The sequence below is a fragment of the Scatophagus argus genome, chromosome 20 (genome assembly GCF_020382885.2).
Source record: "Scatophagus argus isolate fScaArg1 chromosome 20, fScaArg1.pri, whole genome shotgun sequence".
Lineage (NCBI taxonomy): Eukaryota > Metazoa > Chordata > Actinopteri > Scatophagidae > Scatophagus > Scatophagus argus.
The window spans coordinates 12266089-12281299 of record NC_058512.1 but is presented as its reverse complement, the minus strand read 5'-3'; the positions used below and the strand labels follow the sequence as shown (position 1 = coordinate 12281299).

The 15211-nt window shown below is 41.3% G+C and overlaps 1 protein-coding gene across 2 annotated transcripts in view; it reads right to left on the bottom strand.

Moving 5' to 3' along the window:
* bcr (BCR activator of RhoGEF and GTPase) overlaps nucleotides 1-15211 on the bottom strand; it is a 76314-nt gene that overhangs the window by 31925 nt on the left and 29178 nt on the right. For both annotated transcript variants that reach the window (XM_046374933.1, XM_046374934.1), the window contains one exon: nucleotides 2582-2766. In XM_046374933.1, coding sequence (XP_046230889.1) covers nucleotides 2582-2766 — 185 coding nt within the window. The remainder of the gene's footprint in view (nucleotides 1-2581; nucleotides 2767-15211) is intronic.

Sequence of the window (15211 nt, the reverse complement as noted above, 5' to 3'; positions counted from 1 at the left end):
GAAGTACCCTCATCTCCAGACACGTCATCTTTTATTCATAGCTGTGGCAACTAATGAGCCCATCTCTGGATTTAGAGTAATGGAGTGTCTGCCTGCATTTTTTGGTCATCAGAAAAGCAAAATTAACATACATTCTCCCTGCTCAGGGTCCGTTTGGGTTGTGTCTACGTTTTTACATCCTGTATTGTCAACAAAAGCAAATATTTTCACATTTGAACCCACACTTAATCCCTTAGCGATGGCTCCACCTGACATGATTTGAGATTGAAGTTGAGATTTGCTTCTGATTTGTTTATGCATGGATAATGTTCATGGGAGATACGTGAGAATCAATACAAACAGTGTTTACTGTGCGAGCGCGCCGATGTTGCTCAGGAGGCGCAGATGGAAACTGAGCAGGAATGACTGTAATAACATTATTCTCCGTCTCTCTCTTTCCCATGGAGAGACTAGAGAGGAGACAGGTGAGCGGCAATGCATGCCTTGTTCCACTTTTTATTAACCCTTTTCAGTTTTCATTTTTCATATTTTAATCAGTTTAGTATCCTGTTCTGTCATCCCTCGCTTTCTGAAACGTCTAATGTGATAGCTTCCTATCTCCACACGTCTGCTGAATAATAGAGATGTCTTAGAATTATCCTGCGCTGCAGGAGAAAACACGGCACTGCTTTTGGTTATTTAAGCTATGCCAAATGTGATAAAAGTTGACAGCATTGGGGTCTTCAGGGGGTTTTATACATAGATAATTCCTAGGACCGCACCACACCTTGAATTTAATTGCGAGGAAACAAGCTGTGCGCTCACTGAATGCTAGAATGTTAAAGATGTAACAGATCATAACAAGGGAGATTCGATCTTTCCAAGCATCCTAATCCACTGAAGCTGGTAGGAAAAGGCTGACTAGGAAAAGTAATGACCTCCCTCATCAGGTTGTGGCCTCAAGGTGGGATGTGAGGAACCGCAACATCCCAGGAATCCAGCCAAGGGCCACTACTGTACCTCATTCTCCATCTCTCCCTCATTTCTTCTAATCATCTCTACAAACAACTAGAAAATAAGGGCATTAAATATCCAATAATACACACTGTACACTAGAATTACAAGTGCACAAACCATTAAAGCAAAGTCCTCATACTTCAGCTGACTTCCGATCAGTGACCTCGTCTCTTTTCCCTGCAGCGTCAGATTATGAGAGAACCGCTGTGGAAAATTAAATCAGCAGTATCACTGATGACTCATCATTGTGACATCATAAAACCATCAGCTTCTGCTGAGCCAATCAGAACTCGTCTAGGCACTGACTCATCAATTAGAGAAGCAGACCGGGACGATGTTTGAAGAGCGGCTGTCCAAGGGCAAGTCAAGGATGATGGTAACTCCATTTTCATGGCAGTTATTGAAAGCATGTCTGCCATGTGTTGTTTGGCTGTACAACACATTTAACTGACTATTTACGTCGTACACACATACTCACAAAATTAGGTCAGTTCAGGGATTCTGCCTCTAAGCACAAGAATTAACTCAAAGTTATCTTTCTGTTGTGAAAGAAGAGGTTGTACTTGTGTGGATCTGCACTTAAAAGAAGGCAGATGTGTGCGCATGTGTCTAAATTAAAATCAGTGAAAATTCCAAGCTCACGAGTCAAAGGTTGGATGCAGTCAAGGGACTCATCATTTATTGGCAGAATCAAGCCATCAGTCAGATTGACAGGCTTGCTCACAAAGACCCAGGAAGAGGAGTTACTGATTCCACTTCATGACCACTGATGCAATTACTTCCTCCAAGGACACAGTGGAGAGGGGCAGTATTAGCCTATTATATTCCTCCACAACACCTCACTGTGCCAATCGATCATATGGCTCCAGCATATTCATCTGAAACCTGCAGATGCTTTGGCTCAGAAAACAATGTGTAAAGGGTGATGACAGAATAAATGGAAAAAAAGAAAATAAAAGAGTCTAATACAGATTGTAGCTGTAACAGCCATGTTCATTTTCATTTCTGCTGACGATGGAGTTTTGTGTGTGTGTGTGTGTGTGCATCCTCTCCATGGTAACCTTTCAAGAGCACCAGGCGTCATACATCACTGGTTTTCTCTCCGCAGACAAGAAGAAGCAAAGGAGGGAGGGTAAGAGGATGAAGGCAGTGATGGGGTGAAGCGATAGGTGATTCTGCCTAATGCCTTGGATGAGAAAAAGCACGACTATTAAGGAGGATGAGTTTCCTCACTGGATGACTGCTTCTGGGGTTATGAAGCAGGCAACATTGTCCTTTATCAATCCTCTCAAATGGTGGATTTGATTTCTCATCAACTGACAGATTTTTGATAGATCAGGAATGCTCTAAGAATAGATTAGCCCACTTCCTACACTGTATTGAGGTCAAAGGATGTAAGTATTGGCACCTATTGGCACCCATGTTTGTAGAGCAGTATATTCATATGGTATTATGCTTAGTATCAGTAGTAAAAGAAAATCCTCAATATTAAGTAGCTTGGGCTTGCTTTTAGTGAGTCCATTTCTACATCAGAGAGAAGTAAACATTTTGTAGACCAGTGGTAGATTGTGTACCGCATACTGACCGACTTGGAGGACTCCAATGATCCAGAAGACAGAGTGTCCCGACTGCTGCGGCTTTTGGAGCTGAGGTGCGGTGAAGATGACGGCGAGTCATCGATATACGGCAGGATGTCATGATGCCTCCGCTGCTCCTCTGCACGGTCTGCATCGTAACCATACGAGGGAGGAGTCCCGGTGAAATGACCATCTGCAACAGGAGAGAACAGAATGCTAATTTTCTTTCAATTTTATAGATTTTTCTGTTCTATGAGACATGGATGACATGGAGACATTAATATGAAGTTCATCTCAAATGTGTTGGATGGAGTTGAGGTCAGGGCTCTGTGTGGGTCAGTCAAGTTCTATGACACCAAACTCATTCAACCATGTCTTTATGAAGCTTTGCTTTGTGCATTGGAACACAGTCATGCTGGAACAGAAAAGGACCTTCCCCAAACTGCTGCCACAAAGTTGGAAGCATAGCATTGTCCAAAATGTTTTGGTATGCTGAAGCATTAAGATTTCCCTTCACTAGAAGTAAGGGGTCCAACTCTTGAAAAACAGCCCCATACTGTACCTGAATTCAATAATAAGGAGGTGTGTCTGATGATGTAAAACAGTCTCAGTCATTTCATGTCTTTTACAAAATACAATTTTAAAATCCTTTGTTACCTGAGCCTTTACAAATCATACTGGTTAGATTTGTGTCTTACATTTCTTGGCTGGCCTTATCCTCACAGAAGGTTGTTAAAGAGGAATTAATTTTCAACACTAATTAATGTAGGTTTTAAAACTGGGGCACATAAAATGAGTCTTACCCCCACCCCCGCCACCTACCCACCCATGCTCATCTTTGTTCACGCATTCACACAAAAACATAAAACTCGAAGAGGAAGCACTTGAAGAGGCCACCGCAAAGTGGGTCAAGGTTCAAATAATTTGAACACAGAGTGCAGCATCCCCAGGGAAATTTCCAGCAACCTCCCTCTGACCTGCTTCTGCGGTGGGCACTATCACTTTGTCTGAGGGAAAATAGCTCTGCCAGCACAAAGTGGTTTTGCCTGTGATTATGTGTGCTGCCCTTGACAGGAGAGGTGGGAAAGACGCTGGGAACAAGAAGCAAAGATCACAAACAATAGTTTCTCTACAAATGACTTGCTCTACATCATCCCGTTCGGTGAGGTGATGCATTTCATTGGAGTGCAAGTTCTGGCTTCAACTAACGATGCTTTGGTGATTCAAAATTGTTCAGCTTCCAGGGGGGAGAGTGTACACTCAGCGGTTCGGGGAATCTGGTGTGGTGTGTAACAGCTGAGAGGAAGACATCATACATCTCTGAATGTCACTGAAGACCTTTTGCTCATCTCCTCCCACTCCAACATTCAACAGAGCTGCACGTCTAAAAGAGCTGGCTGGGCCTCCTCAGTGTTGACTCACACTAATAACATGCCACGACACTTTGCAGAGTCAAACAGAGACAGAATGCACTCCGGATCACACCAATTATAAGCATTCTGGTGGTTTGCAACACATTCAGCTTCCTCTCTTTTATTGTTTTTAATGTACACAGCAGCACATACACAGACATATGTGTTTCAAGTTGCAAAGTGAGGAGAAAAATAAAGAGGGAAAGAAATCGAAAGAACAATGCCAGTGTGTTCAGGGCCCGTCTGACCTTCAGCCCACCCACTGCTCGGTCCGGGTGCTCGCTGCTGCCTGTAGGCGGGTGCTGCCTACCGCGCCTGCTTCGACCAGCGGCATCCTGCCAGCCAAAGACCAACATAGATGCTCTGTGTGTGTTTGTGTGCAAACAGTCTCTTCCCACAATGCCAAACCTCGCAGCAAACCAAACTGAGTAGCGTACTACACATTCCTCATTCATTTTTTAGCCTTAGAATGAGCAGCTGCTGCTACTTTGATGCTACTGCACGCATTCTTACTTTGTTTTTTATATTTCATACTTTCCACAGACTCCTGCCTAACATACTTTTGTGTTGATTGACCCCGTCACTTCATCTTCTCCTTCAGTCTGTTGTATTCTTTTCACACCTGTAGCACAATCAATCTGTAGCAGGATGCAGCTGTATTCATGCCAGTTCTTAAGTTTTTAAAGCTTGATAACAACAGAAGCTCTAAGAGGACAATGTACCTTTCACTTCTTGTACAAAAACACAGGGTGTGTATATGAAAAACACCACGGGGGAAATGAGTGAGTCCCACCCTGGCATGTTGTTCTCTGTGTATTCATGTAAAGGAGCATGATATCTTAAGCTGACTTCTTTTAGTCTACCTATTACCTTGCTTTGTAAAAAAACAACAACAAAAAAAGAAAGGAAAACCGACTTGAAACACACTGAGGGTGTTAGCACGCATATGTGTGTGTGGAATGTTTGTACTGCCCACACAGCCCTGAGGCCTTCAATATTAAGTGTCCAAACAGCCATCTTTAGGCTGTAACCACCTCTTGGCTAAAAGGGGGTACAGTCACAGACCTAAAACCACAATCATGAATCATAATGATGAACTAGAAAAATGAGGATATGAGAATTTGCAAATGAACTCTGACTAAACACTGCAATATTCAAGAGAATGTATGTTTCTAAGGTACAGGGGATGCCATTTATCTTCTTTTTACAAATACAAGAGAATCCAGACAATCTCCTTTATTAACAAATTAAGGATTCATGAAAGAGTTCCTATTCAACCTTGAATCCAAAAAAGCTGGCAAGTTGTGTAAAACTTATTAAAAACCGAATGTGATCATGGTCTAATCCTTTTTGACATATTTGTCAATGAAAACAATGCAAAGACAAAAAATTTAAGTTTGGTCAGGGAAAACAAAAGACAAAGAAAGTTGTGGAATGCGGTAAAACAAACATCAACAACATCCAGAGATTCTGCCAATTTCTCTGGGCCCGGGCTCGTCTGAGATGGACTGACGCAAAGCATTGCAAAGGATAGTGTCTGTGCTGGCATGGGAAACTTGTGAAGGCATTACTAATGTTGAAAGGTACACACAGGTTTTGGTGCATTATATGTTGCTATCCAGGTGGCATCGTTTAAAGGCACATCCCTTCTTATTCCAGTAAGACAACGCCAAGCCACACTCTGTTACAGCATGGCTTCGTAGTAAAAGAGAGTGGCTCTTTTAGAAATCAGGCCTGCACATCAAAATTGCCATTGAGACCATTACTAGTCTGCTGATAGGCTTGCGCAACAGTCGCATGTATATCCTCAAACCAACTTGGCATATTGCCTGTAACGAATTTGTGCACGTGTTAAACATGTGTGTGTGCATGACCAGCAGTTTCCAATGAGGGAGGGACTAAACTTTACAAGTCAGTTAATGGGTCACTGTAGCCATGGCTTCAGTCTGACCTCATCTCAGCCCAGACGCTGCTTCTAACGCAGCCTTGAGTCAGTTTCTCTCAGTCTGTCGTCTCATGCTCTTTGTTTGTATGCCCCTGCATCTCGGCATATCTCTGACTACCTCCTTCCTTGTCTTTCGCTGTCTCATCTTTCTCCCCATCTTGTGAACAGATTGCTTGCGTTTCTGCTGATTTGTGGTCTCCACAGCTGGCCTCTTCATCTCATGCTGCTCATCTTCCTCTTCCTGCTCTGAGTTGCCTCACTATCCCCTGTTCTCTTGTTTTGATCACCCTCTGCATAGGAAAAAACTGCAAATATGACAGAAAAGCTGACACAAATGCCTACAGCAGGTGCAAATACACACACACTTACATTATTCTCAGTCCACCTATTGATTTCTTCCTGAAGCTATTGGCAAAATAAAATAACCAAACCACAGAAATAAAACTCACACATGCACACACTGACACTCAGAAATTCCTATAAAATGTTTACATGGAAAGAGTGCTTGGGAGGAGAACAGGTCTTTTCCTGCTGCAGGTGGAAAATTACTATCACACAGGGAATAGCTGGTGTGCTGCTGCCATGGCAACACATGGGTCTTTCCAAAACAATACCACAGGCAGGGCAGGGGTATCAGGGAGTCATGTGATACTGATCTGTTTGTGGGATGTTCTTTAATAGAAGATTAGGCCTGCAAATACTGCACATGGGAGCTGCTAAATGATCGTAGCTGGTGCATGTTGTATATGATACACAATGAGGGGCATTTGGAGCCTGATGCACTTTGAAAAGAATGGATTGTGCATCTGGTTGAGTTTTTGTGTGCAAGTCTCAAAGAACCCAGCGATACCAGGGCTTGGTGTTAAACCTCACATCTGGTATAGACTACATGTGCCTGGATCAGTTTAAACCTGTCAATCTTGATTATTTATATTTGATCAGATCCTTCTTCATTTAAATCATAATTCTGCCATTTTTAGTTTGTATTTTATTTAGAAAATGTCATGGATGATTGGATGATTGTTTTTAGACAAAAAATTAACATCTGAAAAAGGAAATTTACTTTCTGCTGTATGCAAAATATGGAGCTTGACCCAGAAGATGGTTAGCGTATCATAAAGGCCTGGAAGCACACTGAAACAGCTATCCTAGATGCTTTACGGAGCCAGAATGGCTTCCAGTCTTTATGCTAAGATAAGCTAACTGTCTGCATTCCGTATCTCCATATTTAGCATAAAGACACGTATTGCAAAATTTTAAATGATACCTAGCATTAGGAGATCTGTAAAAAGAGCTTATATAGTTGTAAGTTTGTCAGCACTTCATTAGCTGTTGGTGGATAGTTTGCTTTCACAAACTACCACTTACAGTAGGTGCTTTATTGTAATGAGGCATTGTTTTGACAGGCCACTCACACATATTCTTTGTCTCATGCAATCCCTCGTTTATTCTCATACCTCTCCTCGCTCCCTTTTTCTTTGTGTCTCAACATCTACGTACTGTGTACTGTTTCAGTGCTAAAGTGCAATGTCTTACAAAGGTGAATGAGCAAACCCACTATTTTCCTCACTTGTTCTCACAAACACAAGGAATTAAAAGGCTTATCTGAGTTCAGATGTGATAAAGAGAGCTGTGGTCAGCAGACAAAGGAAGTAATTGTTGCCTAAAACCCTTCTGAGTGGTGCTGCGGGACCTTAAGGGTGGAAGTAAAAAAAAAAAAAGAGGAGAAAAATAACTCGTTCAAGACAGAAATAATTATGCAAACTACAATAATAACCAACAAAACAATAACATATAACAATAAAGAGAGACAAGACAGAGACAATGCTACACACTGAGAGCCATGAAATTGGAGAGAGGGAGAGGGAGACTCTCAAAGGAGGCATAAGATATTCTGAGAGGTGCCTCTCCATCCCCCATCACCCTTTCCACCCAGCATGGCCGTCATAAATCTGGCCCGGCTGCTGACGCCTTTATTGGCCTTTGGGAGGAGGCCTGTCATCCTAACACTGCCAATTTAACCCCTACAAATACATTCACACGCTTACCTTAAACCCCACCCAGTCCCACAGGATGCTAATGTTACGCTACAACACTCAGACCCTCTTTCTTAATCCACCTATTTGATCTGAATGTAATCAGAGATTGAATGGTTGTGTTTTAATGCTTTCCTCCAGCTCACCCCTCCCCTAAATCTGACTCATACAGAGGGTGATAGTAGGGCACATTGGATTTTAGAGGGCTAAGCTTACTGAAGAGGCCAGGTCTGGATACGCGAGATAAATAAGATGCACTCATGCCTCCCAAATAACGTCGTTAAAAAGAGCATCAAATATATATGTAGCATTGTACTGTAAACTATGACTACATGTGAGAGTTGCAGCAAGAAGAGGTAGAAAGAGTGAAAGAAAGAGAGAGGGCACCCCTTCCTCCATCCCCTAAATATCCAATTTAAAGACAATTTAACCCAGAGGAGAGGGGGCTGGTAGACGAGAAAAAGTGGAAAGCTGTGGAAATTAAAGTGAAGCCTCAGCTACAACATCGCTGGGGGGGACAGACATGCCGTCAAATGAACTTGAACACAGCGTTACCCCCGTAATCCTCCTGCGACTGCACAGGCACTTGACAGCAGTTAATTTGTTAAATGTCGCTATCTTGTCATTAGGGAGCAGACATAGTGGCAGCATGCTATACTCTGAAAGTGCTTAATATCTGCAATTTAGGCAAAGAAATCTGGCTAGTTTTCTACTTTCTTTCTTTTCAACTCAGAAGAGAAATTTGTTACTCTCACTTGAGGTCACTGTGGGCACATTGCATCCCTCAGAGAAACCATTCAGTGTAACTAGATTTGGAAGCAAAATGACTCTCAGAAGCTAAAGATGAATCCTAAAGGCATTCTTCACAGAAATGCTGTAAAAGATACGACTGTTTGGGATTGCATGCAACAAACAAGGGGCGTGTTTGGCCCCACAAATCATCATCTCTGCGGAGGCAATGTGTCCCTGGAAGCTTGTTTTAGTTTATGAATTTATTTTTGTTCCTTCGAGAGGACAAAGAGGACCACATTCCCAACATGAAAGGCAGCAACTTTCCTCATCTTGTTTTTCAATTGTAGTCAATTTCAAATGAATACTATTTCACCAATCACAGCCGCGTGACGCCTATCTGTGGTTGAACTCCATGTTCCCGTTTGCTCGAGTTGAGAAATCATAATAAACCAATTTGTTTCCTGGAGGTAATCTCTTTGCCTCAGCGTTGATAATCTCTGTGGAAACAAACCAAAAGCAGCAGCCGGTTTTAGTTATTAAGCTGGGACAATGGCCAAGTCAAGGATGCTGCTCCTTTAAAAGCAAACAGCGCCGCCTGCAGTGGTGTAATCACCCCTTTGTGTCAGGATGGAGAGGTGAGAGGCAAAACAGGAATGAGAGAAAACAAAATCAACATAGGAAAGGGCATGGCCTAAAACCGCACCACAGGAGGAAGAGAGAGCAGAGGAATGAAGTGCTGTTGTACTGCATGGCTTCACCATGCTATAGCTCGTGCTATGGGTCTTTTTTCACACCTTTAAATGTTTGTGTTGCTGTGTGTGTTTTTTAAACTGCTCTTGGTGACAGATATAAACCGTTTGTCTGTGAGCCACAGAGAAAGAAACACTGTCAGATATGTCAGCCAAGCTGCTGGCATTGATGAGTTCATTCAACCTGCAGCATTGCCTGTGGCTCCTGCTTACTGTGATGCAAAAGAGCAACTTGTTCAGTGTTAAAGCCTGACACAGCTGGATTTTTGATATTGGCAGACATGTCTTACAACATTGAGGCTGCTTTGTCTGAGGGTTATTAGACTGCAAAGGGGGCAGAAAAAATTAGATACAGTAAAATTAAATACTGTAAAGTTCCCTACATGGGAACTTTACACTTAAGTGTTTGTTTCCAGATGATTGTTTTGCATTACCTTAAGTGATGTCACTTGAGTCAGCATGTGTTGGGAGTTTGAAATTTAAACACCTGGGGATGTGAAGTTACACCACTTCCTAACTGGAATGTGTACATATGAGTGAGCAAACATCAGATAAATTCAGTTGTTCCCAGTAAAGGTGTCCTACCATGATCCTTGAGCTTGTTGAAAAGATTCTGCACACTTGACCCACTTCTAACCTATTTATAATCGGTTATTATTGATATTATCCTTGATATTTCCTTAGTTGAGAAACATCCCATCTTATATGTTCCACAGCACTGTTTTCATAAGGATGTTCTCAAATGGACATGGTTTGGAAGGAGATGTTTGTTTTGGAGTTAGAAGTGAGCAAGCTGTCCAAAATACACACAAAGGCAACAAATCCTCACATTATAGTTTTTGGCATCAATATTGTGTTGACTGACTAATCCACTAATTGTTTCAGCGCTTAAGATACTTTAAGTTTCATTAGCCTCATCTTTATAGAGTGTGCAGGGGTTTGTTTGCTGCCAGGCGATACTGCATCATCACTGCAAGCCAGGTATAAAATAAGTGAAATCAGACAAACAGGCAGACAAAGAACAGAAAAAGATTTTAATAAAAAAGGAGGACAGGTGAAAAGAGACAGTGAGAGGAAGACAAAAAGTGGCAGGCATACAGGCAGGTAGCATAAGAAAATGACCCCAAAACAAAAAATAAACATAGTTATAGCAGAAATAAAAACATGGACACAAACATAATTACAGAACCTATCACACATCCACAAAGTCCATGAATGACAGACAGCCTTATGTTGTATTTTGTGTGCTGTGGCAGCTTCCCTCAGTGCTGTGTGTTTTACATCCTCCTCTGTGCCTCCTCTTTCAGTCTACATCATTTGCAATCTCACTCTCTCTCCGTCCTGCTGCTGCTTCCTTTGATCACTCAAGACGTTCAAGCAGAGCGCTCTCCTGTCTCAGTGGACATACATGCTCAACACACACACACACACACGTCTCTGCCCTCATCCTTCCAGACAAACCTTTGATTCCACAAGCGCCTGTCGTGTCTCCTCTGTCAAATGCTAAAGTCATTAGGAAGGAGACTCATTACCCCGACCCCCGAAGCATTATGGGGGAAATAAGTGTTCAAATTGCTGCAAAATCACACAGAGACTCTGATTAATAATACAGCATGCTAAATTACCAGCTCCGTTCTGGAACATGGACGCCGCTCATTAGAGTGCAGTTTCTACAGGCGAAGATGGTAATATGTGATGAAAAATAGAGGTTGCTTGGCTTTTAGGTTGTTAAGTTAGCAAATGGTAGACTATGTGATTTTTAGCTGAGCGAGAAGCGATGATGGGTCTTAACTGGCATTTATAGTATGTGCATTGTCATGCTCTTTGCATCTGATGAAAATAATCACAATAATAACACATTCTTATCTCCACTCCGCTGTTTACTTTCCATTCTCATTTAACAACAGGAGAGCTTTTCTTCCTGTCTCTAACTTACCTCATTCAACTACTACCTTCCCTCAGCATCTCTTGCTCTTTGTTGTGTCTTTGTGCTTTCCTCTCATTTCCTTTCCATGGTGGCCTTTGTAGGAGCCAGTCTGCGATCTCACCACGGCGGTAAATCTTGAGGGCAGACCTCAGCCCTCTGACACTCTCTTTAATGCATCATGAGCACCACAGCGATTGCATGAGCTTCTGTGTGGGCGGAGAGCAGCCTCATTAATTTATCTACACTGAAGCTGGCACTTAAAATCTCCATGGCTATTTGCGAAACACTCTGTGGCCCATCATAAGTAATGTGTGGGTTTTAAATGCTCTAACATGATAAAATTAGAATGACCGGGACTGATAGGAATGCATTTTCTTTATCTTTGCAACAGTTGTTGGTTTGGTTTAATGATGCTCACAATAACCCAACAGGCATGACTGAAACTGTTTAATCCAGCTCATGGTTTACAGAATGAAAATATCCTTATGTAAACCACAGTGAAAGAACACAGTGGCAACTCTATTCAAACACAGTAAAGTTTGGATCAGCTTTACTGAAGAAACTAAAAACGTGTGACTACACAAACTAAAAGCAGAAAAAAAAAATGTTGAGCCCATGATGATCTGAAGTCAACTGTAAAACTTTTCACATGTGATAGGTTTTAAAATCCTGAAGTCTTTGCTTTGTGTTAAAACAAACATTTCTCCTCACTTGGCTTTCAACAAATTATGCTTCAGCTGCATGAGCGCTTGTGTCACTGGACAAGCTGCAAATCAAAAATCCAAGGCAGTGATGCTATCTGGCTAAATGTTTCTTGTTTAATCATTTAACAGAAAGCACATGCTTAAGGTAATGAAAAATTAAAAAGACAAATAAAGCTGATTTGAGCTGTGATACTACTTACAAAAAAGTTGGTAAACTATGAATACTAGTTTTTATATCTGAGAATTAAAATGTCAGTGTTTCTAAACTTAATGCATTTGTCTTTTCTATGATGCAATTTCATGTTCCTTTTCTTTCAAAATATTTCTATCTGCTATAAACTAACTGACACATTGTCTCATCACATTTTACTATTTAACAAGTATAATGGTTATAATGTTCACCATCTTAGTCTAATGTGTCTGCATGCTAACATTCATTAATTAGCATTAAATAGAAAGTACAGCTAAGACATTTGCTCAGAAAGTTAGAAGGGCGGCACTAAAGGAAAAGGCTAATAAAAGAGGCAACATTTAGCATAGTTATAACAAAATATTATCACACGATCACAGGTGTTAAGTGTTTTCATGTGTCTGTTGCTGGAGGGTGGAGGCACTCAAGGCCCCAAGCAGAGCAAAGGTCGGAGGTTAGAGGTTAATGCATTGGAGGAGTGGGGACAAAGGTCACATGGTTTTTTGTGTTTCTATGTGTCTTCATATGTGTGTGTATTTGTGTATCCATGTGTGCTCCAAGCAGGGGGGAGCTGAAATCCAATTAACAAACGGTATTACTACTTCAATCAATAAAATCACTAGCTATGAAATGCACCCTGGCTTTTATCAGCCATTCACAACACCCACCTCCCCTTAAAAATGCTGTCATGTATGGAAACCATAACTGTGTACTCAACTGTACCAAAGTGGCTTGAAACAGCTTATTTATCCACCAATCTATCAAAGCAGTAGAAATGTACAAATCTGCCTGTATCAGTTCTGAAATCTGGGCAGAGTGTTACAATGTGGGTAAAAAGCTGCTGTGGAGTTATTACAATGATGATTTTATTATGACAAGCCAATTTGACTTTCTTTTAATCCAGTCTGACAGCGACTCTTGGTGTGAAAACAGAAAAATGTCCTGAATGACTGTTCAACGTCAATGTCTGATGTCTCACAAAAAATAAAAAATAAAAAAGTACACTTTAAAGTTACCATTGATGAGTGCACTGCCACAACTTGCCACTGCGATGTGATTTGAGATGCTATGCTGACAGTTGGCAAAGATGAATAATTGTGTAATAATGTATGACAGGCCACCATGTTTAAGATTTAATTATCTGTCTGATAGCCAGTGTTCAACAGGAGTCTAGTATCTAACTTTTGAGTCAAAAATTGATTGTTTTATTTGGGCCACAGTATTTTCAGATTGACACTACAAGCAATAAACAACAACCGATAAAATGCAACAATACTGTATAATGGCATGACTGAATCATTTATACAATTTAGGCACAAGTGGTCAGCAGTTTATTCTGTATATATTTTTATGGGCCATTCTGTAAAATGAGTACTTTTAACTTTGATGCCTTCAGTACATTTTGATGTTAACACTTAACACTACTTTTACTTGAGTAAAACGTAGAATTAATGACTTTAAAAGTTAAAAATCCGAGTACTTCTTCCACCACTTCTAGGTGGTTTTCACCCCTAAAAAAACAGACTGAGACCAAATAAATCCTTTGCTTGTTCCCTGGGAGAAGCAACAGTCCTGCATAATGGAAATAAAATCTGTTTACCAATTGCATAAAGCCCTACCATGTGCCCACCTAAGCACAAATGAAGTGCCACTGATTCCTCTCCAGTGTAGGACTAAGCTTTAAAATCTTTAGCGAAGATGTAATGAAGTAAATGTTCTTCCATCCACGCTGCTTGAAACTGCATCCAGTACCTCATACAGCAGGCCGACATTCAATGAGTGCGTGTTCCTGATATTATTTCATCTCTAGAGCACATCACATCATACCCATTACAATCCCCAGAGTCCCGTAATGCTGCGCTCCTGCTGCTGTTGCTCCTGAGATTGTCTCGTAGAAACCAAATCAAACCCTTGCTTTCTGCCAAACAACTGAACTGCTGCCTCTCTACAACACCATGCAGTTAGCTTTATAAAGTCAGTACACCTGACTTACACACATTACATGCATGATCATTTTTATCACAGGTACGACAGTGCTCAGCTGCACACAATGTCAGATTTCTCATTTGAGACATGGCAGGATATTATATCTTACTTCTAAAGAAGAAAGAAGAAGTGTTATATCTTGTGGTGTGAGAGCATTCAAAACAGTTATTATTTTATTACATTAAATCTTCACTTTCTGACATTCAATTATCATTAGGTGTATAACATGAAAAGTCATTTCCCTGCAGACCCCCTGCTTTAGAAATACAACACTGTAACGCTTTGAGGCATTAAGAAAATCATTAGATGCCCAAGCTGAAAAGCTGAAATGGCTCCACTCTTAACTCTGTCCTCTCTCCCACAGCTCCCGGCTCAGACATCAAGGCCTACAGCGGTGCTTATCATCAGCAAACAGCAGAACGAGCACAAAAGGCCCCGATCTGCCTAATCTGTGGTCACACACAAGCCGCAGCATCATCGCCGCTCAGGGCAATAAACTGCTGTTTTATGCCAGAGCTGTTCAGGGGACACGCGTTAGGACTTTGCTAAACGGACCATAGAGATTTGCCAAAGCCCATCTACAGGGCAATTGCCGTCTTGGCTACCACAAGCAGCCAGAAGAGCATTTTATACAGATAACCTGTCAGGTCACAGAAGAGGCTTTTATTCATGCTACTTAGTAGAGTGAAAACGAAATTAATACCTCAGGTTAAAATGTGATGAATGATTATGGCTATTTTTTTCTTATTTTGGGGGGGGGGGGTCAAATTAGCAAACTGTGCGAACAATGAACCGAACTGAATGACCGATGTCTGGCTCATGAACATTTCTAAGCACGCTCAGTTGCCTTATCATTTGTTTCTTGACATCTGCCAAAACTCTTAAAAGCACCAAACTTTGATTCAAGATTATTATTGTTGAAGGAATATTATCTTCCTAATAGTGAAGGGGGGGGGG